The sequence below is a fragment of the Sceloporus occidentalis genome, unplaced genomic scaffold (assembly GCF_023333645.1).
Source record: "Sceloporus occidentalis isolate IW3139 unplaced genomic scaffold, rSceOcc1.0.p SCAF_66, whole genome shotgun sequence".
Lineage (NCBI taxonomy): Eukaryota > Metazoa > Chordata > Lepidosauria > Squamata > Phrynosomatidae > Sceloporus > Sceloporus occidentalis.
In genome coordinates this window covers 2723785-2747184 of record NW_028317046.1, presented here as the reverse complement: position 1 = coordinate 2747184, position 23400 = coordinate 2723785, and the positions used below count along the sequence as shown (strand labels likewise).

General features: G+C 43.2%; 1 protein-coding gene across 4 annotated transcripts in view; it reads right to left on the bottom strand.

Annotated features, from left to right (window-relative positions):
* The window catches only part of LOC149286879 (kinesin-like protein KIF1B), a 49990-nt gene extending 42745 nt beyond the window's left edge, over nt 1–7245 (bottom strand). For all 4 annotated transcript variants that reach the window (XM_089493751.1, XM_089493752.1, XM_089493753.1 and 1 more), the window contains exon 1: nt 7140–7245. In XM_089493751.1, the coding sequence (XP_089349877.1) occupies nt 7140–7245 (106 nt within the window). The remainder of the gene's footprint in view (nt 1–7139) is intronic.
* Between the last annotated feature and the right edge of the window lie 16155 nt (nt 7246–23400).

Sequence of the window (23400 nt, the reverse complement as noted above, 5' to 3'; positions counted from 1 at the left end):
AGGCTTAGGGTATTAGCAGACAATAATACAGGACTGGTTCCAATAAATAGATATCGCCATTGGATGAGCTGCTGAAGAGTAAGAGGGGGTTCGGGAAAAGCTGAAGATTCGCTTTAAGGTCTGTTTTTCTTGTTTTTGGGGAAACTATTAAAATGCCTAAAATCAGTAAAATGTTTTTTGCTCCCTTGGCAGCCGGCGAGGGGCAGAGTTCCTCACCGCAACGTAAATACGGAACAGGCAGCTTCCCCGGTAATCCTCAATAGTATTTTACATATTTACGGAATGCAAATAGAATTCTAAAACCGTTGCCACGCCAACAAGCAGCTGTCCCCAATGAGTCGGGTGGATAAAGTGCCCCTACCAGCCCGTCCAGGGGGGACAGTGGCCACACGCGCAGACACATCAGACCCAGAGAGAAACGGGGGTTGCCGCGGCTTTTCCACCTATTGTGAATATTTTTTTTACCAGGAATACCATCTTTCGATTTTTTTTTCGAATTTTTCATCTACATTTCTGCCCCAATTATAAAGTCTGATGAATTTTAGCCTATAGTCACGCCGTATCGGGGCAGGATACCTAAACTGCCCCCAAGGCTCGTCAAACATCTTCTACTAGAGCATCATGAAGGTGACCTGCAATAGTGACTTCTTATAATGGTGCATGTGATGTTCTCATTGAGGTCACCTGTGCTCAAGCAGTAATTTCAGCTGTGATATAGCAGTGAGAATAGCACGCTACGTATCTCCCAACTTCTCGCCGGGGAGCCGTGCTCGGGAGGTAGGGTGTCACTCAAACTGGCAGCGCTACCGCGCATGATTCTGCGCATGCACACTATGCATTAATGCACTGAAGTGGTAGCGCGATGGGACAGTGGCAAAATCAGGACTGTCCCGCGCAAAGCAGGACAGTTGGGAGCTATGTCAAAGTAGAATATGGAGGACTCTGCTCCAGACCGTGTGACCCTGAGAATCTGCCCAGGACTGGTGGTAAAAAAACAAAAAACAAAACTGACATATAAACAAGGAAGCACCGTTGGATACAATGTTTTGTTGCCATAGCAGCAGACAATCCACTATTTAAAGGTTAAGGAAAGACCGGGGCGATAGCGCAGATTCTCGGACGGCGTTGCCCTCGCTTACGGCTTTAGATTGCTCTGTTAACGCCGTGTAGGAGATCAGGCCGCGTGTAATAAGGTTGTGTGACGCCGAGCCGATGGTTTCAGGGATTCAACTAAAAAAACATCCTGAACACAGAAAAGCAGACGGAAGCCCAATAACAGCACGGAGCCCCGGAGAATGCATGCGCTCACTACGGCCATTATTAAAACCGCAACAGAACAAAACGCCGGCGTTCCTTCTCGGAATGGCCGTTCCCTCTGCTTAGTGCTATTGATTGCTTTGATTGGAATATTAGAGGATCCTCGCTGGGGCCGCGCAGGAGAGAGAGAATTATCCACCATCTTCCACTCTACAGGGATCCAGAGCAGATATCATTTCAACTCGCTCTGCGAGAGACGGACACGTTGGGTGCTATTTAAATATTTATCTCCTTCTACATAACCCCCGGCGCTGTATACAGTAATATAACCCCTCCCCCCAGCACTGTATACAGTAATATAACCCCCAGCGCTCTATTCAGTAATATAACCCCCAGCACTGTATACAGTAATATACCCCCCAGCGCTGTATACAGTAATATAACCCCCAGCGCTGTATACAGTAATATAACCCCCCCAGCGCTGTATACATTAATATAACCCCCAGCACTGTATACAGTAATATAACCCCTCCCCCCAGCGCTGTATACAGTAATATAACCCCCAGCGCTGTATACAGTAATATAACCCCCAGCGCTGTATACAGTAATATAACCCCCCAGCGCTGTATACAGTAATATAACCCCCAGCGCTGTATACAGTAATATAACCCCCCAGCACTGTATACAGTAATATAACCCCCAGCACTGTATACAGTAATATAACCCCCAGCGCTGTACACAGTAATATAACCCCCAGCGCTGTATACAGTAATATAACCCCCAGTGCTGTATACAGTAATAACCCCCAGCGCTGTATACAGTAATATAACCCCCAGTGCTGTATACAGTAATATAACCCCCAGCGCTGTATACAGTAATATAACCCCCAGCGCTGTATACAGTAATATAACCCCCCAGCGCTGTATACAGTAATATAACCCCCAGCGCTGTATACAGTAATATAACCCCCCAGCGCTGTATACAGTAATAACCCCTAGCTCTGAAAATGTTATATTACGGGGCTAAAACTACGTTTAAAAAAAAAATAAAAAATAAAAATAGTGCCATATCTTTGGAAACTCGTTTTTATCTGATATTAGTAATAAAAGATGGATCGGTGTCCCCCTTTATCATGTTGTTATGCATGCGCTGAGCCATATGTCCTGTAGGATGCTGTAAATAAAGCCTGCAGGTCCGGGGCTCGGAACGTGGTTTGCGTGGATCATCAGAAGGAGTGGGACGATCTCGCAGATACGGAAATATATCTGGTTCATGGTTTCATTTTAATTAAAAAAATGCAGTTTCTCTAAACGGCACCGATAAATTCTAGGTATTTTTAATAATACACAGATTAAGGGTTGTTGTAGGTTGCCTATCCATTGAAAACGTGTCCTACCCCCTATGCATTTATCTCCTAATCCTTTCTACATCTGGAAATGGTTAGGAAGATGAATATATTACGACTGATTTTGCCCCGCTCAGCAGGCAGAGGGCAAAAGGAAAAGGAGCGAGTAATCCTCGCGAAGGACCAACTTCCACCGGCGAAAACTCTTCCCTGACTCCAGCGGCAGCCGGTACAGGAGGGCAGTCAATGAAAAGCCCGTTACGGGGTCTTCTCCTGTTAAATTAATTGCCCCCCGTGGCTCGCGTAAAATGTTTGTAAGTGTTTGGAGGACCCCGCAGCTCTTGTATCTGTGGTGGAGCCACGTGCCAAGTGCATTCCAAGCCTGGCTGTTGACTTTGGGAACTCATAAAAACATTCGCCCAGGCGTTTCACACCAATGACTTCATCAGAAGAAACCCAAGAGTTATGATGTCATATGCTACATTTCCTTGTTTTCACAGACTAGTGTTTATTCTTTTACAGAACTGGGTTACTATGTATCACAAGTTCTCAAAGCCGTTCCTTCAGGCCCATCATTTTCAGGATCTCATACATGAGAGCAGGTGACCGTGGTGGAGGTGGACTCCTAAGTGGTCACCTACATTTTCTCTACCTCTTTCTTGCTTATCACGACAGTCGGGTCCAAAATTTTTGTAGCGACTCTCTACAAATCTGACGAAACCCTCAGCCTTTCTAATCAATGTCCTGCTACTCAAAAAAGCCTAGACCAACAGGTTTTCTTTACATGCATGTTCCTCCTCGTGTGTAAGACCTGCCGCCAGGCTTCATACGTGTTCTTCTTAAACAATAACGAGTCGGGTTACGTAGCGAGGAATGAACAAAAAAAACGGACAATTCCCAACAGCACTGGAAAAATGTAATTAGAATTCAAGCCTAGCTGTGTAGATAAATGTTCAATTCTCAGCTCAACCTCTCTGACTTCAATCCCACCCTAATGCTCAAGCCCTTCAAACACATACCATCTGCACCCGGCCCCTGAGCGCACAGCCTGGGGTGGGCTTGCTGCCAACATACCAGCCTTTAATGGCGAGAGCTCATGTGACGGCAGCTGGACGGCTACGCGGCCTCCTCCCCGCAAAAACACTGCCGTCTCTAGGCAATGGAAATGTGAGAGCGTCCGAGACCGCATAGCAGCGTGCAGCGCAAGCATCTGATTCCTGGTACGGGGTCCCGGGGACTCTCATTAAGGGATCGGCTGCAAAGCTTCCGACAAATGGTTAAAGAAAGGGGGTGCAGACACGACCAACTCAGTAATAATGTTACCAGTGCGTGTCTCTCAGATACGGGGTACGGAATGATTTACTCGGACCTCAGGCCATCGATATCCTCTGAGGCTCGCCGCTGGGTATTGTCTGTTTTGATTTGCCGAGTTGTATCAGACCTGTTGGATCTGCTGAAGAGGCGACTAGGCTTATGATGCCTTTAATGCGTTTACGTTTCCCCGTCTATTATTTAGTCTTTCAATCCCAAGCTCATTTCACAGACATGCAGAAGCGATCTGCCGAGACGGGGCTATTAAGCAATGAGAACAGAATGAAGCATATGGACAACTTCTAGGGTAGGGACCAAGGGGGCAAAAAAAAAGGCACCTCTACCAAAAAAAAGGACGATTTAGAATGATTAGGATTAGAAAGAAGACCCAAGTTTGCCCCTTGAAAGGTTATTTCGTACGATATTCATACAGAACTTCACATAAATGCAATATATTTAATATACAGTGGGGGGTTTCGATATTCCTTCCTCTTCAGACCCTGGGAAGGAGGTTGAGGTCAGATGCCGTAATAAAAGCTGAATTCAAAGGAAAACTGGACACCTTCTCCGCTGTCTCCAAGGTCATTCTCTGTACTCTTACACACCGTAAATATATATATAATACATGGACGCAGCAATACTTTATCTTTGCTGTCCATGGACTTATCTTGTTTTGGCTACGGCTCCCCCCCCCCTGCCACCTCTGCCGGGGGTCCCCACAATGCAGGGTCAAAGCGCAGATCAGCAAAGCTTTGGTTACAATAGAAAACCAGCGGGAACGAGCTCAAGGTCACAATGCAGAGAAAAATGAAACGTGAGAGTTTCCTGCCCAGGTGGCTAATCTCTCGCTAATGGGGGCCCGGAACAAAAGGTAGTGCCCCCCCCCCCTAATATACTGGGATCAGGGTCATGGTACTCACTAAATCTATTATTTCTGATGATTTGGCTTTTTTTAGTTTACTTTTCCTGATCATCAGGACGATGGGCAGTGATTTTTTCAGTAATACCCATTACCACTTCTCTGCCCGCCGCTAAATACCCTAGAAGCGGAGCAGAAATACGTCAGCTTCAAACCCCAAGTCATTGTTCTGGCTACGCTCGGCGTCGGCCTCGCTACTGCATTCTTTCCTTACTTCGGTATGATCCCAAAATAGCCACAAAACACAGTAAGAATCACATGCTGATTGAAACGTTCCTGTGTTCCCAACATCCAGAAATTCCATTTTTTGCAGGAATCATTTAAAAGTTTAATGCCCCTGACACCCTCATTAAGGAATAGGGCTTACTACAGTACTCTGTGGGTAACCCCAACCCTCTGAGACTACTTTAATATGCATTCTTCTTAAAGAAGAAGAAAAAAAAAAAAACAAAAAAAAAAAAACTTACTTTAGCTGGAAGTTGCAGCCCTGTCGCTGCAGCTGCCCTTCTACTCTTTTGTCCAACATTTCTTGCCACTGATTGGCTGCGTCAAGAATTTAAAGGGATCACACAGCGCTTAAGTTCATATAATGCCTGGAGAGTCTCTTTAAAGAAGCCCTACTAGTAAAATGTTTATTAAAATAAATGTTTCCTGCATCGTGGTCCAGGGGGACGGTCTCAATGCTTTCCTTACGGCCCGGTGCGGATATCTCTTATAGACCATAAACCAGCCATTGGTTTGTATTCTCATCTAACAGACAGACAGATAGCATCTCATCAGCAAAGCCACAGGGTTTGTTGGCGTAGCCCCCCCCCCCGCGACCTCTGTGTAAAAACAATGCAGAGCCAAAGCCACAAATGAAACAAAGTTATATATATTGGTTTAGCAGAGGTAGCAGTCACAGGTCACGGTGGGACACGATGAATGCAATTCACACTATAATGACATCACTAAGCTATTCTATGACAACTATTTTCACAATGGTTCCCTTATCTCCCCAGCCCATCAGATTCTCTTTACTGGGTAACAAGACAACGGGACGATCTGATAAACATCATTCAACTGATACATCTGACAATGTTTTATTGATCCTTTTCATCTCTGCATCAGAATGCGCTCGATAGACTGACAACTAAATAAACACATTGCGATCAGTAACCAATAATCAATAAAGCTGGCATTTCTACGCACCTAATCCGAATATATATACAAAAAACATACATAAAAAACATTATAAAGCCATTCTACAAAATAAATTACATTTTGAAACACCAGAATTCAATATAGTTTTGGGGAACCCAATTCTTCTTGTGTTTGACTGAAATTTAAAACCTCTGATTTGCTCTATATATTTGTAAGTGAGCCCAAAAGCAAACTGCGCCTTAAGAGAGCTCAAATCTGACCAATAGAAAGCAAGTTGTAGAACAGAATTCCGCCCACTCAGTGATGTCATGTTCAGTTATTTTTTATTAACAATTTTAAAAGTCTGATTTTTTTTTCTGTTTTATTTTAGAAAGATGTTCATTAGGAAATGGGTTTTATGAACTCAGTAGGTTCAGAAATCTAAATCTTGAATTCTTAGTTTTAGGGTTAAAAACGATTTAGATTTTTGAACGTAGTGAGATTATAACATCCATTTCCTAATAATCACCTTTTTTAAATAAAACAAAACCAATATCCCAACTTTTAAAATTGTTAATATCGTTATTTTTAATACATTTTAATGCATTTGTGAAGCTGCGTAAATTGCTGGCACCATATAAATAAAATATATTATTATTATTATTATTAATATAATCTGGAAATTAAAAAAAAAAAAGTTGTGGAAATTTTAATATTTTAGCCTCCGTACAAAATAAAAATGAAAATTGAGCAGCAAAAGAGACATTTTTTTTTCTTTTTAGATATACAAATAAATGTTTTTTATAGATAGAGAGACCGATCTTATTATCAGTCTGCAAAGTGACAGATTCAAGGACAAAGCAAGCAAGATGAGACTGAGCCAGAGAACGGGGAAATGAGACTGTCCAAGAGACCACGACGTGTACAAGTGACAGATCATGATCCTCTGACAGCCTTTAAATAACATATTTTTTTACTCATGCCCATAGACAGGTGTTTGGCCCCTGACGTAAGTAAGGAGCCCAGAGGAGACCCCTGACTCGCTGCTCGATCAGCTGAATAATACATAGCGGGGAGCTGCAAACCACCCGGCGTTCTGCCTCCCGAGAGGCTCTGCAGATGATGTCATCTCAGTTCCCATGGAAACCAGCATCCAGAAATGGTGCGTGCGCGGCGTCTACTTACTGGTAGAGTTGCCCTGCATCTGAATGATGCACTTCGAATCTTTGCTAAGCTCCCTGGAATTGAAGGGGCGAACCCGGACCGCCACTTTCACAGAGGCACCCGACATCTTGATCCGTGGAGGGGGGAAGGGTTGAGCGGTAACAATTTAGATAGGTGTTCTCGCGTAGAGGCTGTAGACTTTAGGTCCTCTTCCTGCAAATCAAAGAGAAGATCTATAATAAAGGGAGTGTTTTTATAACCGGAGCCCTTTCCGGTATGAAAGAAAGAGAGCGCAACATAAAACCATTTCAACTGCGCTACCAACGCCCATTTACACTTTATTACCGGATTATAGATTGCTGCGATGAAATTACGTAAAGCATCATTCACATAATGTACATCAGGCTGCGATTCCGGGGCCAGGGCGCGGCAGTCTATACATTCATAAAGCACAGAGTCTGCCGGCAGATCGGCCCCCGTCTAGCCTGCCCGTTTCTACTGCTGTAACGACGTAAAACCTTAATCAGTTAATATTATTTGTTTGGTGCCTTCATCATAAGATGTGACAGGGGCCCTGCGTATATAAGAAGTCCAGAACAGTGAACGAATAATGGCAAGTTATGATGTCACTGCTTTAATTCACGCATCCTCACAGTGATGCAAGAGAGCGTGGGGAAGAGAGGTTCCTGCGTGATGACTCTACATTGTAATGATCTGCATCCCATAGAAAGTAACAAAGGGCCGGGTCTCAAACACACACGGAACGTAGCTCTGATTTCCAAAATATTGTGGGCTACAGGAGCATGTTTTTCATTGGTTAAGTGCAATGTGTGGCAGCCCGCGGCGGGCATTCAAGGCACGGAAGCTCTAGAACACTGACACACGTTGGGTAGAATCCTGCCATCCTAGCAGAAAGCTTGATGGAAATAAATCACATTCCAAACCGTGCATCCAGACAGCTAGAACGGGACAGAACTTCCCTTTTCCTCTAAAACATCCACACTAAACAAAAACATTAAAGAAAGTTTTGAATGAAAAAAGGACAAAGGATGTATTTCTGTACTTCCTGCCAATAGATAGCATTGTGAGCTCAAAACTTGCAGATGCAATGAATATATACGAGATATATATATATATATATCTCTCTACATTCCAAAAGTTTGGGGTCACTGAGCTGTTTTCATGGAAAACCCAGAAAATGTCTAGCTGTTAGAAAACTTTTGCGATTATTTAACAATCAATTAGCCTTTTAAACTTAAACTTGGATCAGCGAACACAACGTGCCATTGGAACACAGGAGTGATGGGAGTGATAAGGGGCCATTGGAACACAGGAGTGATGGGAGTGATGAAGGGCCATTGGAACACAGGAGTGATGGGAGTGATAAAGGGCCATTGGAACACAGGAGTGATACAGTTGTGATGGGAGTGATGGGAGTGATAAAGTTGTGATGAAGGAGTGATGGGAGTGATAAAGTTGTGATGGGAGTGATAAAGGGCCTCTGTACGCCTATGAAGAGATTCCATAAAAAATCATCCAGTTTTCTAGCTACAATAGTCATTTACAACATTAACTCCATCTGCGCTGGATTTCTGATCTATTTCATATTATTTTAATGGGTAAAAATGTCCTTTTATTTCAAAAACAAATAAATTCCTAAGTGAAATATATATATATTTATTCTATAGCAAATTTGAACAGAGCTCTGCTTTCTCTGGGAGAAGGCGCACTCGGGATTAACAGATCTCTCAGACTCCTCGGGTTGCAGACAGGGTGCAATTCTTGTTTACTCTTCTGAAAACTGGAATTTATAAACGTTTTGTAATTATAATAACAATTCTCTCCTGTTTTTGTTTTTTCTCAAAACGATTCGCAAGATGAAAAATGTTTGTATCTTAATCGAACCGTTTTTCCTGCTGCAAGAGACTTCATTGTCTGGATTCAAGAGATCTGCCGCTCCGCTGACCTACATTATACAGACTGCTCAAAAAACAGAATTATATGGTTTTTTTTCTTAAACCTTAAGCCTTTATAATAATAAAAACAATATATAAAAATATGTAAATAAATAAATCTTGGATAATTCTATGTTAACCATTTGACTGCCGCAGGAAGGTGCAGAGAGACATATATCACGCGACTCTCTTTGTTGGCGATAACTGCTTGTTATTAATTTTACTGACGTGGTATTTTTTTTGCCCGTAAAGACACCGGCCTCGTGAAAAATATGAACCTGCAGGGAGGCTCCGGCAGGGAGGGGATCGACTAGACAAAGAAGCAGCCACCTTTCCCAAGAAAGCATTATGGGATGATCTCATACACCCGCTCTCCCAGGATGAATCATTTTTCCAGGCTCCGGCATACAGAACACACTCGTTGCTTGATCTATTCTTGCGATGGGTTTCCCTATGGAAAAATATTATAAAAAAAACCACTAAGCGTAAAAAATGTCGAGCTTGTGGGGAAGATCCACGTTAAGGGGACTCGGAACAAGCGGCCGGACATGACCACCAACTCGGAGGTACAGCATGCAACACGCGACCAACTTGAGACACAAAGTTGGGACGCTGGACACAGTTGGGTCCCTACACTTCCTGTTGGACGCCATCAACTTCCTGCCGGTGGCAGCTCGGGGGTCACACGCTGAAACCTGAACTCAGTCCAAAAAGAAACAGATGTGTTAGGATGAAATGCTGGACTTACGCAACGCCCTTTCTGCATTATCTATGAATAATACAACCAAATACCCAGTTTATTATTTTCCCCAAACTTTTATTTAAAAGTCTGGGAATTGGCAAGAGAAGTACGGTTTCACTATGCATTGTACAGGGCCATCCTTGGCAGGGCTGAGCTGGCCCTGCATAATGCATAGTTCAATCGCTGTTGTGGCTTTCAAGAAATCTCCCTGATTTAAATATGCTTTACGCAGGGCCGGACAAGCTGTTGCTTGAAGTGAAGCTCGCTGGGGTTGGCCCTTAATAATGTAAAATAAAGGCCATGAGATGAAAGCCGAACTCTCCTGCTAACTCTCCCTTTAGTGAATAAACCCTCAGTGACTGCGGCTTTTCTCAACAAAAATGTGGAATTGGGTAAAAACCTGGGGAAAAACCACCTGCAGCCCTTCTACCAGAGAATCGCTGGACCAAAAGGAATGTGTTCTAAATATCATCATTTCCGCATAAAACAAATTTGCTCTACACAAGGAAACTGGTATCACCCGTATTAAGATTGGCGCCTGCTACAGAACCTCTTGGGGATCAGACAAACTCAACAAAGTGGTCAAACAAAACAAGACTAAATGCTGTCTTTTAACAGTTTATACATTTTTGGTTCATATACATATTATATATTACCGGATCTCTGGAAACATGAATGGCGTATTCACCCGTGTTCATGCAGGAATGTACGAACTGCCTGGCTAAGAAAACTAAATGTTTTTTTTATTTAATGAAATGTAATAGTACCCAACAGTTCGGGGGGCTACCATTAGCCTGTAAGGATCCCTGAATATAGAAGAAATCTAGGGCATGAAAACCATCCCGTGTTGTATTTAGTCCACCATTACAGTTCATTTTAATCATTTAGCACAATCCACGTTATATGCCTGTTTTCAGTGCTTTCTCACAGAGGGCGTATGCTGCCTATAAACACCGGGCGAGCCTTTTATCCAGGGGCCCGGGCTTCTTTTCTTTGGTTTTCCGATGTGTTTACGGATATACGGGCTGGGCTCCTTCCTGCTGCCTGTCTTGGAGTCCTTATATAAAGGGATCCTGTTGGTCATAAACACGCTGGAACACAGCCAATAGCCGACACCAATATACCTATAGTCTGATCTCAAAGGGTACAAAGGGTAACCAAAACTCCCTTCACATTCATGTAGACATCCAAACCACCTACCGGGCCAGCTGTTCAGGTTCTGCCAGATGCTCTTAAAAGAACTGGTTTGAATTGATGACCTCTGCCTAAGTGCAGACCCCGCGTGGGGTGGGTGTCACAGAGATAAAATGACCCCAATAACTCAATATTACTAGCTTTCCAACTAGTCCATAAAACACATTTCTTATTAAGTATCTAGGAGTTGTTTGTTCAAAACGTTTATTGAGCAAGCAGAAAAACTGAAGGCAAGTAAGTGTGTGTGTGCGTGTTATCTCAGGTCACCGAACTCCGCAAGCAAATAATCAGCTTATTTCCCACAGCAGAGGTCACTTCCCAGCCTCATCCCACATCTTAAATACCTCCAGATATCAGGAATCATCTAGATCTGGCCGAGCGCAAAGGGCCATTATTAGAAAAACCCGTCAGCTCACCGGGGACAAACCATTACAACAGCCAATGCTATATGTTCAGGGCCTGGTTACAGGCATCCCTATGTATGCTACAACGGTGGTGTGAATCCAGCAATCTGTGCTCATCTGCTTTTCTCTAGTTCAGGTGATCAGTGTTCTACCCCAGTACCTGGCTGGGCTACAACCTTTGTTATGTATGCTACAAGAGTGGAGTGCATCCATGTATCTGTGCTCATCTGCTTTGGTGTAGTTCAGGTGATCAGTGTTCTACTGGAGCACTTGGCTGGGCTACAGGCCTTGCTATGTATGATGCAGCAGTGGTGTGAATCCATTTATCTGTGCTCGTCTGCTTTGTTCTAGTTTGAGTGATCAGTGTTCTATTGCTGTACCAGACCCAGTGCTATTTAACCCACCCTGCCCAGTTGCTCTGCTTGCTCAGTTGCACCTCCATCCCCTGCTGGTAAGCGCCTTGTTGTTTGCCCTCCTGTTTTAGTTCAGGTGTTGTGGTTTTGTGTTTTAAGCAGGATTGTTGCTAGAACTAATTCAGTGTAGTGCCTGGGTTGGGTGGGCAGATAAATATGATCATTAGATTTAAGTAATTTCTCCTCGGACTTCCCCTCTTCCAGTTGCATGTTTGCCTGTGCTGGTCCCCAACATAACCCAGTCCAAACTGTCCTCTCTAAAAGTACATCCCGGTTAGCTGTAGCATTTTTTTTTCTTTCAAGGCTTGATACATTGTTGGCATAATTCACCAAAATGTTAAGAACTACTTGAAACATCTGTTGCAAAATTGTTTTGAAACACTTTACTTAACACCAGTATCCCAGGGTACTTTGCAATTATTTTAATATGCATCCATTTAACCTACTAAGTAATAATGGGAGACTTTAGGGAGAAGCTGCAGTATAACAAGTATATCACACATCTCCTGCATAGAAAATAGCTGGGGTGGGATTGCATTGCATCTGCAATGGGGGGCCACCATGAAAATTTAAAGGACCCTCCTTGCTATCATAAGCAGTAGTGTCCCTTTAGGTGCTAAAAAAACAGCTCTGGTTTAGATGCAGCTAAAAAAAATCAACTTCCCCACCTGAACTCCACAAATTCAGGGATTTCAGGGCTATAGACATCGCTGAGTAGAGATCTCGCTGACTTTGGCTAAACTCAGCAGTGGCTCTACGAGATTCAGCTGAACCCTGCCGCTTAGGACAGGACAGGCCTGGCTCTGCGGAATATGATGTCACTATAGAAATCAATATTGGTAACAGATTATTCCTGACCTGTCAAAGCAGGTTCATTACAGCACTCGTAAGAGTAACACTACTGATTTATATAGCGCCATCATATTCTGCAGCAGTGTATTTTTTCTGCATATTGATAGAATGGCTAATTTTTATTCTTTTTAAGAACTAGGCTTAATTAAAAACACTGCTTGCATGATTTTATTACCAATTAAACTGCTTGCGTTGACTGGTCACAGTTGATTTCTTAATGACGCCTTCTGGCTGCCGGTCACTTGAAAGCAGTAAATCCTTAGTTACATATCTAGCCCGCGTTGGGTTAAAGACGTTGGCTCTGTGCCGATGACGTGATTAGGTCACCTTCAGGCGCAGGGACAAGGTAAAGTTATCTTTTATTAATGCTTTCTCATGGGTAAGCACTATTTCTCATGATCCTTTTTTAATTGAAGCGTCAGATTTCCCTTTTCTGTCACGTGGTCTCCATGGCAACCAGCACCATTCGCCTGTGACATCACACAACTCATTTCCTATGAGTCCCAGACAAATTTAGACACTTCCACTTTTTTCCCCCGTACAAGGATCACTTAACGTCTCGCATTCCAAATCCCTAAATATACATTAAATAAAAACATTTCAAATATAATAAGTGCCGACCTTATATATAACTAGGATTTACCCTTTAGTCACCGGCAGACTTGTTAGTCAAAAACCTGTAGGATCGCTATCCATAAGCTATGATATATGTAAGGATTCTGCATTTTTCCCTAGTTACAAGCTCAAATATTGATTTGATTTCATTCTCTTTTAGAAAGTAGCTCTTAACTGGGGTATGCAGTTCCAGGCTGACTCATTATCAAGTGACACACGAGGCTCATTTCTAAATATCTAATAAACAGCTGCATATTAGCTGCACACATCCCCCTTACACTGAGCTACCGGTTCTAACGGTTTGCTTTAGCTACAAAAATAAGGTGAGAAGGCCAGATATTTCCCTAATCAACTGGAAACAATGTATCCCCCATTTATAAATTGTATGATGGGGGATGCATTGTTTCTTGTGTTGTATGAAGAGATATGAGGCTGTAGTTCATTGGCTGCCTCCGGAGAATAATCCTTACATATTACCCAATTACTGTTCACCCCGGTCATGTGATGTGTACTACAGGGCTTGGCAAATCCCAGAAGCCAGTTAGCCGTGGCTCCTAGATTTCCCGATCCGGCTCTCACATTTTTGGGTGCAACTCTTTTGCATCTCAAAAAAAAAAAAAAAAAATAGCAAGATTTGTCTGGTTCCTAACTTATTACCTAAATGTGTCCTCAACTCCTAAACTGTCCCTTGTGCATCTCCTCCGGGACCCGATGTCACCTCCATTAACCATAAAACTGCTGGAATGGTAATGGACCAATACGAATAAGTTTGTGATAACCTTTAGGGAGCCAGCAGTTCTACAGTAAGCGCTTCACATAAGCTGTCCATACCCTGAAAATTAGAAGGACCAGTAATGTATATATTTAGATCCTCATCTTAAATTAAGGGTACTGGCCCACTAAAAGGTAATCATTAACATCTTTGGGCTGCTGGGCACACCTATACAGGTAGCGGGAGGCCTATTCTGTTGTCCAAATGCCACTACTTGCTCCATAAGTCTGCACAATAGCTCCGCTGGGTAATTAAAGGACAATAAGAGCAAGCCGAGGGAAGAGTTGCCAGCACAATGAGACATGGCCATTAATGCCAAGAATCCATTGGTGAGTGTGGCATGTTATTAAATTATGTCATATCATTTAATACTCGAATATGATAATAGAACGCACTGCTTTATAGCACAGCCCACCCCGCATAGAGGCAAATGCTTCGGCCGGATCTCACGCCGAGGAGGCTGTGCATTTAAAGCACCTGCCTGACAGACAGGTGTTCCGGAGGGCGACTCCTCTGCACTTTAAAAGCACTAATCAACTAATCTGAAAGCAGCATGTGCCTTGGGGCAGCGGTGTCAACATTCCCCCCCCCCCACAGGGTGGGCAATAAATCTTAATCCGTGCATGCAAAACACTGTTATGTCATGTTTTAAAGCCCACAGATTTTAATCAATAAATGGGTGTGGCCACCATGAAGGACAAGCGCCGATCTGCATATCCCTGCCCACGGCTGGGTGCTGATTCATTTTTCTGGCAGGAATATTGGGGATGCTCACATCATCCTCTGCCGCGGTCCCTCTTAGCTGTATGGGTACTTTTGGCATCGTCTAGGGTAAACAAAATCAAGAACCCAGTCCATCTCACGAACCAAAAGTAACACTGGGGTAAAGTACCCTTAACTTAAACCAGTATCGGGGTATTCTACACACTGGGAAGTCGCTCTGAGCTACCTACAGCCTGAGGACCCTCGAGCTAAAATATATTTCTGTGCAAAAAAAAACACCTGTTTTAACCAAATTACAAATGTACACCTGCCCGGACCACCGACCAGGACTATGACATACGGGTGTTACTTGCTTACATGGCTGCCGCCACAATGGGGGTCCTTGTTTAATCACGCAAGACTTGTCTAACGTACCTTTAGTGTAATAAACTTTGGGTTTATTTTATGCTCTGGTAAGTGTCGTGAACATTTTAACTCTTAACAAAACACACAGCAATCACCTATAGCAAAATATATGCAGCGTCACAAAGGCTGATCAACCCAATATGTTAAATGCCTAAACATAAAAAATATATATATTTCCATAATAAAAAAAGATTTTTAATGCTAGTAATCATTCTGACAGGTATGACTGTAAGATATATTGCAGATTTTGAAGGTAAAGCGAAGTGAGAATCTGTGCTACGATGCGAGGTTTCTCGGGTAATAAATAATTGCGAGCGTATATGTGCTGGAGGCGGCTAGGCCAGGGAGATGCTGTGTGCTGCCATCTTGGGCTTTCACTTAATATGGCTGCTACAGCTAGTGAAGCCGGCAAACATCTGGAACGCTCATCTGGACACGGAACACGGGATCAAATATCCACTTATGATGGAATAAAATATGGATATGGAAGAAAAAAAAAGGGGGGGGCAGGAGCAGGAGTCTCATCCAGAAGCGGAAAACGCAGCGGCTGTCGAATAAAATAGTTTGCAGCGCCTCCGATAGATGAAACGAAGTTATGGATCTTTCTACGGACAGAGCGGCCGGAAAAGCCATCGCTTCCCGAGAAGGCAGAAATAATTGGGGCGGGGGAGAGCGCGGAGAATTCCACCGCGAAAAAGGAGAAAACAGACCTCCGGAGCAGCATTGTTAATAAATTCAAGACAGGACTGCAGCTTCTCTCACGCCCTGTCGTGTCTGCAGCCTGACCACAGTGCATGCCGAGCCGTCACCCCGGGCGACTGCACTTAATTAAAGACATATTTCCAGAGCAAGTCTCCGGCGGAACCGAATAACAACGAGCGAACCCTCTGAGGAGGAGCGCGCTGATTTATTAATTCTAGGGACCGTCCCGGGGGTTTGCTGCACTGAATGCTGACACCCCCCCCCCCTTCATACTAGGCCATGGCGTCATATGCAACAACACTGATTTTCCAGAGGGTCTAAAGGGTTAAATAGGCAGTGAGGATGAGGCCGGATTAATGGATCAGGGAGAGGACCAATTACTAAAGACAATATTTATGGGCATTTCTAATAAAACCGCAAAACCGTCACATAGATTTCCAAACAGTCATATATTTGTCTACATATTATATGAACGGTATATACACATACTATATATATTATATACACACATATACTTTAAATATATAAATATATACACATAGAAACACAAACACACACATATATATATATATATATATATATATATATCACACACACACAAACACACAAGCTCATGACTATATGCACACTAGTACAATTTCTTTATTTATATATATATATATAGGGACGCACCATATAAAAATATACTTTTTTCATCTGCTGATCTTCCTGCGGGGATTTACCTAAACAGCTGATCGCAGTGTGAGCGCTATCCATACCGACATGTACTAATATTTATCACTATTCATCTCACCCAGGAGGGGCGATGATGTAATCTGATGTCACTGCGATTTACGCCACACCCATCCACTGTCCCGATACGAAGCCCCGCCCTCTCCATATCGCGACAGGCTAGAAAGCCTTACCTTGCGCAGTGGCGGGTGGCCAGGTTAGCCAGCGGAGGGAAGCCCCGCCATGGAGTTGTGTGGAGTGCGGGCTGGCGGTCGTGTGAAGAAGGGTGGCCTGGTGGGTGCGCTGCGCTGCTGGGCTGATGCTGCCTCCTCCGCCGTCTGTCTCAGTCTGAGTCCACACAACCTAGCGCAGCCTGCGCCGGCTCCCACGTCGTGCGTCACTACAGAACGGCAGCACTGCCGTTCAATGGCGGCTTCGCACAAGAAATCCTAAACCAATCCGAGATGCAGAGGTTCAGGTGGGCGGGGATTAAAGGATGAGTTGAGGAGATTAGGGATTGCGAATGACGAGCTGTGATTGGCTCCCCCTAGTGTTCACGAGGTGATGTGCACGCGCAGTTTGAGGCCTCAGCTGCAGCATCAGCACCATGGACCCCAGGGCTGGGATAAGGGCGTCTATGGCCGAAGCTGCAGCTTCCCGGCTTCCACCTCCACGCTCCACCGAGAAAGAGCAATCTAATGCCGGATAGCTGCGAACTACAACCCCTAGTGTGCTCAGCCAGTCTGTGGCTGGCTAAACGTGCTGGGAGTTGTTTCAATGAATAAACAGACAAGAGGAGTTTGCATCACACATGGAGGGGGGGGTAGTTTTTGTGTCTCATAAAAGGTGCAAATTACTGGATTATTCTAGAATAAACATGGAGGGCCTGGGCTGGCGTCCAAACATAAGGCTTATAATAAGCCCATGGCTGGCGGTCTCCAGTAACCGACCTCTGCCTGCATTCGTTTAGCGGTTTGTAAATAGAATCATAAAACGGCATGCGTAACGCTCTAATGCTTCCCCGCCTATAGCAGGGCGACGTCATCGACCGTTCTGGGATTGGGTCACGTAGCATCCTCTATACATTAGTATTACGGTGTATATGACATCATCCTATGTGATTTACTGTAGGTGGGAATATGACATCACTGGCACGCTCTTACATCCCCCGTCGGTGTCATTGCATGGAGGTCACCTGACCCTGGGATCTGTATTAACCCCGTGAAATCAGAGAGCTGTCGGCTGATGTGGGACGAGATGAAATAAAGCCCAAGTGACCCAGTCTTCCCCGGAAGGGGGGGGGGGGGGGCAGATACACAAAGGCCAGGAGAAAGTTGCCAAAAATATGAATCTGCATTTTTTTTTTTTGTTGCAATGATAACTACGTGGCGTTTAAATAGTAGCTCATCACCATGCAGCCAATAAAACCGCCTGATCCGCACCTTTTTTATTATTTTGGGCCCGTTTACCTCTGACTGTCTCTATAACGCGATATTCTTATCACTTATTTTCCTTGTAAATTTAGTGCAGTCACCTTGCGCATGCTTTCTACGTTCTAGAGCTGGCCGTTCTGTGTGTGTGTGTGTGTGGGGGGGGGGGGGGGGGGACGACTCCCAGTTCCAGATTGGTTTTGTGATCATGTTTTTTGATTGAATCGATGTTCCGGGATCATATATCCAATGTTTGGTCTAATCGGACGTCGTATTTCCCCCTGGTAGGTAACGGGACGATGGATGTGAAGCAGAGAGTAAAGGAATGATAACAGCGAGCGGATTCAGGGGGTAATCAAGAGAATAAATCGTCAACGGATTGTGTAGCATTTAATGAAAGATAAACAGGTTCAATAGATTGTATTAAAAAGTATCATTTTAGGGCGCTGATACTTTTTAACCATTTTGTTGATTTAAAGTTTTGATTTTTTTTTTTTTCAGACTAGACGTGCAGTAACGATGTCCCCGGACTCCGTTAACGAGGATCTGCGTGACGGGAGGGGACCAGGTTGGCACAGAACCTGCAAATATGCACAGTGAAAAAAAAAAATACTAAAATAGGGGAGCGTAAAAACCTAAAAAGCATAGATATTCGGATCCCCAGGTCACTGCTCTAATAAAACCGACCAATAAATACAAAAAAAAACCATTTTTATTTTCATATGTTTGTAGACAGCTGCATATTTGTGCTCGATCTACTAAGCAAACACAAAGCCTCGGTATCGTACTGCTTTGAGTTAAAAAATAGAATGGCACAGTCTCAATAACCCAAAGGGACTCTATAGCTCATTAAAGTCTATGGAGGAAAGGACTTCATTAGAAAAAGAACTTTATTAGCATAAAGTATCACCCAAAATAATGGCATTACTGCCCACAATGGCGGCCCCCAGGTCTGCAAATAAAGGGAGTTTATGGGGGGGGGGAAATGAGATAAAACCCCGTTTTTATTTAAATTTATATTTTACGCAGCTTTGGTTATTTCTCTAGAACCCCGTGAGCTGTAGTCATCCCAGGTAACATCTTCGCTGCCTAGAAAGTAAAGTGTGGCCCCTGCTGTACTTTGGGGCAGGGATGTGAAACGAAATCCCTTTTACTGACCAAGCAGTTTGTGTTTCCCAGATGAGAGAGCGAGCTGTGAAAATATCTATAGAAACCTGGAAACACCGGAATAGCACAAGGGCCATTTAAATCCACTTTAACAGCTGGTGGGCCATAAATAGCCGGCGGTCTGTATGACACCCGGCGGCTGCCGCTCCGAATCCCGGATTCACCTCCAAACACGGAATCTATAGAAATATCAATGTTTCACCTCCACTCTACCGCGGTACACATTATATATATCATATCATATACATCTATACTCTCTCTCTGGTCAATATATACATATAGCAACAACAAATGCCACAGCGATGTACAAAAGGGAAAAGTAACAGGCACTTTAGACAAGATTCTAAAGACTGTATATTTAGAGCGTAGATCTAAAATCCTGACGAGCGATGGACGGAGCTTCTGGTTATTACTTATTACTGACGTTAGACATTTCTTTTAATAAAGTCTGTCGGCTGCAGCCGACGTCACGCCGTGACTCAATTCCCACAACCGGCTCTGCGTAGCCGGCGTCTGTGCTTCCCAAATGAGCCGGTGATGCCATAGCAACCACTCGTGCATTCCCAATAAAACTATTATTGTTTTATATTAAACACTAATTATATACTAAAATAAGCACTGTGTACTGAAAACATCACGTCTTCATTTTGACTCCTAAAAAAAGCATAGCTGCCAACTGTCTTCGCCTTCCAGAAGCAGTCCTTACTTTTTTTTTTTTTTTTACTTTACAGTTTACCCCTCCCCCATTCCTTCTTATTTTGCTAAACCAATGACAATGCACTAATTTACAATTTTTATTAAATATTTATTGACTCAAAGTCCTTCAAAATAATTCGAGACTTCCTTGGTTGCTCAACTTCTCCCCTTAGACAAACGTCCATTTCCCTAGCAGGCAGGTTTCCCCCTGGAGAGCCAGCAAAGGGTTAACAAGATAACCATATATATAATTTACATTCAAACATTATAAAAGAGCAATCAGCAGCATCCTTTATAGGAGTACAAGAAGCGATTAAAAATGGCTAAATTGGAAAACGAGAAACTGGTTGCTAAGGAGGTTTTTTTGTTTTGTTTTTTTAATTTTGAAGTATGTAAATGGATGGTGGGGAGTTAGTTTTTTTCCTGTCGGAAATGGGAAATTTGGTTATTGATGACCGAGAGAAAGCGGCTGAACTGCTGGCTGATTTTAAGGAACTTGGGGATTGGGTGACAAAAGAAAAAGTGCTTAATCAATTAAACGCACTTAAGGTAGACAAGACCCCAGGGTCGGAGGGCATACACCCAAGGGTACTTAAGGAGCGAAGCCCAATTCTGGCCTGACCATTGTTTCCAATAGACTGGTGAGGGGAAGATGTGGCACCAATATTTAAAAAGGGATCAAAATCCCAGCCAGGCAACTACAGGCCAGTGAGCTTGACATCTGTAGTGGGAAAATTATTTGAAGGGTCGTTAAAGGCATACATTCAAGAATACATCTTGAATCGGAGGGGAGGCCAGGCAGGCAAATGAGGTTCAGTACAGACAAATATAAGGTTATGCATTATGGGAACAATAACAATGCAACATATAAATAGTTATTCTCCTGGGAAAAACTACTAAGGAGAAGGAAAGACAACAGACTTCGCAACGGTTCTCAATGCCAGTCAGCAGCTGCAAAGGCCAAGAAGGTATTCTGATAAAATAAAATAATAAAAAAAAAAAAAGTCTTAGAGGGGATATTAAGTATAAATACATGCGGGACGAAATAGAGCTCTCCAGACCAGAGACCGGTTCATTAACAGAAACGTACAAGAGGTTGGCCTCTGAGACGGGAAGAGCGGAGATTTCAGGCGCAACAAAGAAAGGGATTCTTTACAGTGAGGGCAGTAAAGGTACGGAATTCACTGCCAACAGAGAGGGTTCTATCAGATACATCGGAATCCTTCAACAACATACAGGGGTATAAACGATAGAAAAAAAAATTCATATTTTAGAGCTTCTCGATCATAGGAGAAATCAGATTACCTTTTGGAGTCAAGAATTAATATTTTCCCCAAAATTATCAAAATAAAAAAAATAAATAAAAAAATTAGGGTTAATTAGGGTTTTGTTTTGCCTTCTTTTGGATCAAAAGCAGGAAGGATCCGTAGGATTGAAGTAGATAGAATTATATAAAAAAAAACTCTCTTTTTTTTTTCCCCTTATGTTTTCCTCTCTTCCCTCTCTCCTGAGAATCTCTAGACTTGCATGAGCCGAGGAAACCAGTCCCATGATTGTAGTCTAAGCAGCAATAATTATACACCATACACCTGTGTACACTTACACTCCTAGCGTATCAGAGCACCGAGTACCAGCGTGCTCCTGAACAAGCATTCGGGATCACATTTTTAGAGGTCACAAAAGGACACAGACTGGGCATGTGTATTTTTAGTGAAGGATCCTCCGGCTGGAGCGTTCATTGGCAAACCCTCGAAAGAGCCAGAGACTAAATGGAATAAGAGTCTGCCCTGCGCCGGCTGAGCAGATTATGTTTGTTACGACCAGGAGCCATTAACAGGGATTACACCCCCCTCTGGCGTGGAGATACATTTAATCGGTTTTCACGGGGAATTACTTATGTTCTACAGCTCCGAGTAAATCAGAATCCTTCGCGGTCTCACCTCATTTTGTCGCCCGCATTAAGCTACAGGTTTTCCTAACCAGGACAGAGGCGTTTCCACAACTAATTTAACATCTAACAAACAAGGTAAACTTTCAATTGGGTTAAAATTTTAAGGATGAATTTCACAAGAGAATAAAGTGAAAATGGAAATTGAACCCCTTCATGACAAAGCGCGTACATGTACGGGCTCACAATGCATTGTTTTTAATGGGTTTTAAGGACAGCCCATGGTCCTTAAGGGCTTAAAAAAGTAGAATTTGAACTATTCAGCCACTAAAACACCAGAAATGTATTTATTAACTCGTGTATGGGGCCCATTGTTAGGTGGCCAAAAAACCCTTTTTTTTTTTTTTTTAAACTCCATCTATTCCTCCCTTTAACACCCCACTTTTCCATGCCCACCCTCTGCCTCCTCCCTTTTTTCTCTTCTTCACCTACCTTTTCCTTCTTCCCACTTTTCCGCCCAACCTTCCCCCTTCTTTTCCTTCCTCACCTACATCTCCTTTTCCTATTTTCTCCTTCCCACTATTCCTCACCATTAACACCCTGTACTCCCATGCCTGTCTCTCTCCTCAACATGCTGACGGGTGTACCATGTCCCACCTCTACCTTAACCTGATGAGGATCAGGTGCCCACCAAACCCAGACGGACCCAAAACAGGGAATAACACAGACACACACACGCTTACTATATATCGTTTAGGGGCAATCAGTGACATAATAGGAAGAGATAACTTTCAAAGAGCTGAATCTCTTAACCTACTGTAATTAATGCCCTTAAAACTTGTGTCAAAGAAGAACAAAAATAAATAAAATGGAGTTTTTTGTTGTCATCATTTATTGTATTTCCAGAACCTGGAACAGAAAATGAAGAGGGTGAACTCTGCGAGGAGCTGGAAATATCGGGAGGGGGCAAGAACACTTTTATTTATTTATTTAATTTTTTTTTTAAACAGACTTAATTTTAAAACCTCCTGCCTTTCCACATAAGGATAGCGCAGGAATTCAAGTATGACGTGGAGGGCAGTAATACAAAAAAAGGTGTCGTAAAAAAAGCAAAAAGCATCTTTGCGCATGCCGGGCCGCCCGGCACCAACATTTGCTTTGGTAAGGCTAAATGAATGGATTGCAAGCCGATAATACTCCGTACGCCAGATATTGTCTTCATCCAGACAGACCATTGTGTCATACAGTGATCGCCATGTCCTATGGATGGGTGAAAAAGGTGATTTCAACTCATTATTATGTTTTCATAAACTTTCCAAATCTAATGAAAGGTTAATAGAAGGACAAAAAAAAAAAAAGGGGGGGGGGAGCAATAATGAAAGGAGAGCCAAGCTTGCCGCAGCATGACGGAGGAAAACGGGGAACTCTTAGGATAACAGATAACTGACACCTCGGTGCGGTTTGGCTTGTGATCAGTTTGTTGATGTTTTTTTGTGGTTTTTTTTTTGTCCTTTTTACGCACAGAAAAAAAATGGTTTCTGCTTACAGAACTGTAGTGCTGGCCCCAATTTAAGAAAATATACCCTCCTCCATCTTTTAAGTGATCGCGTAAT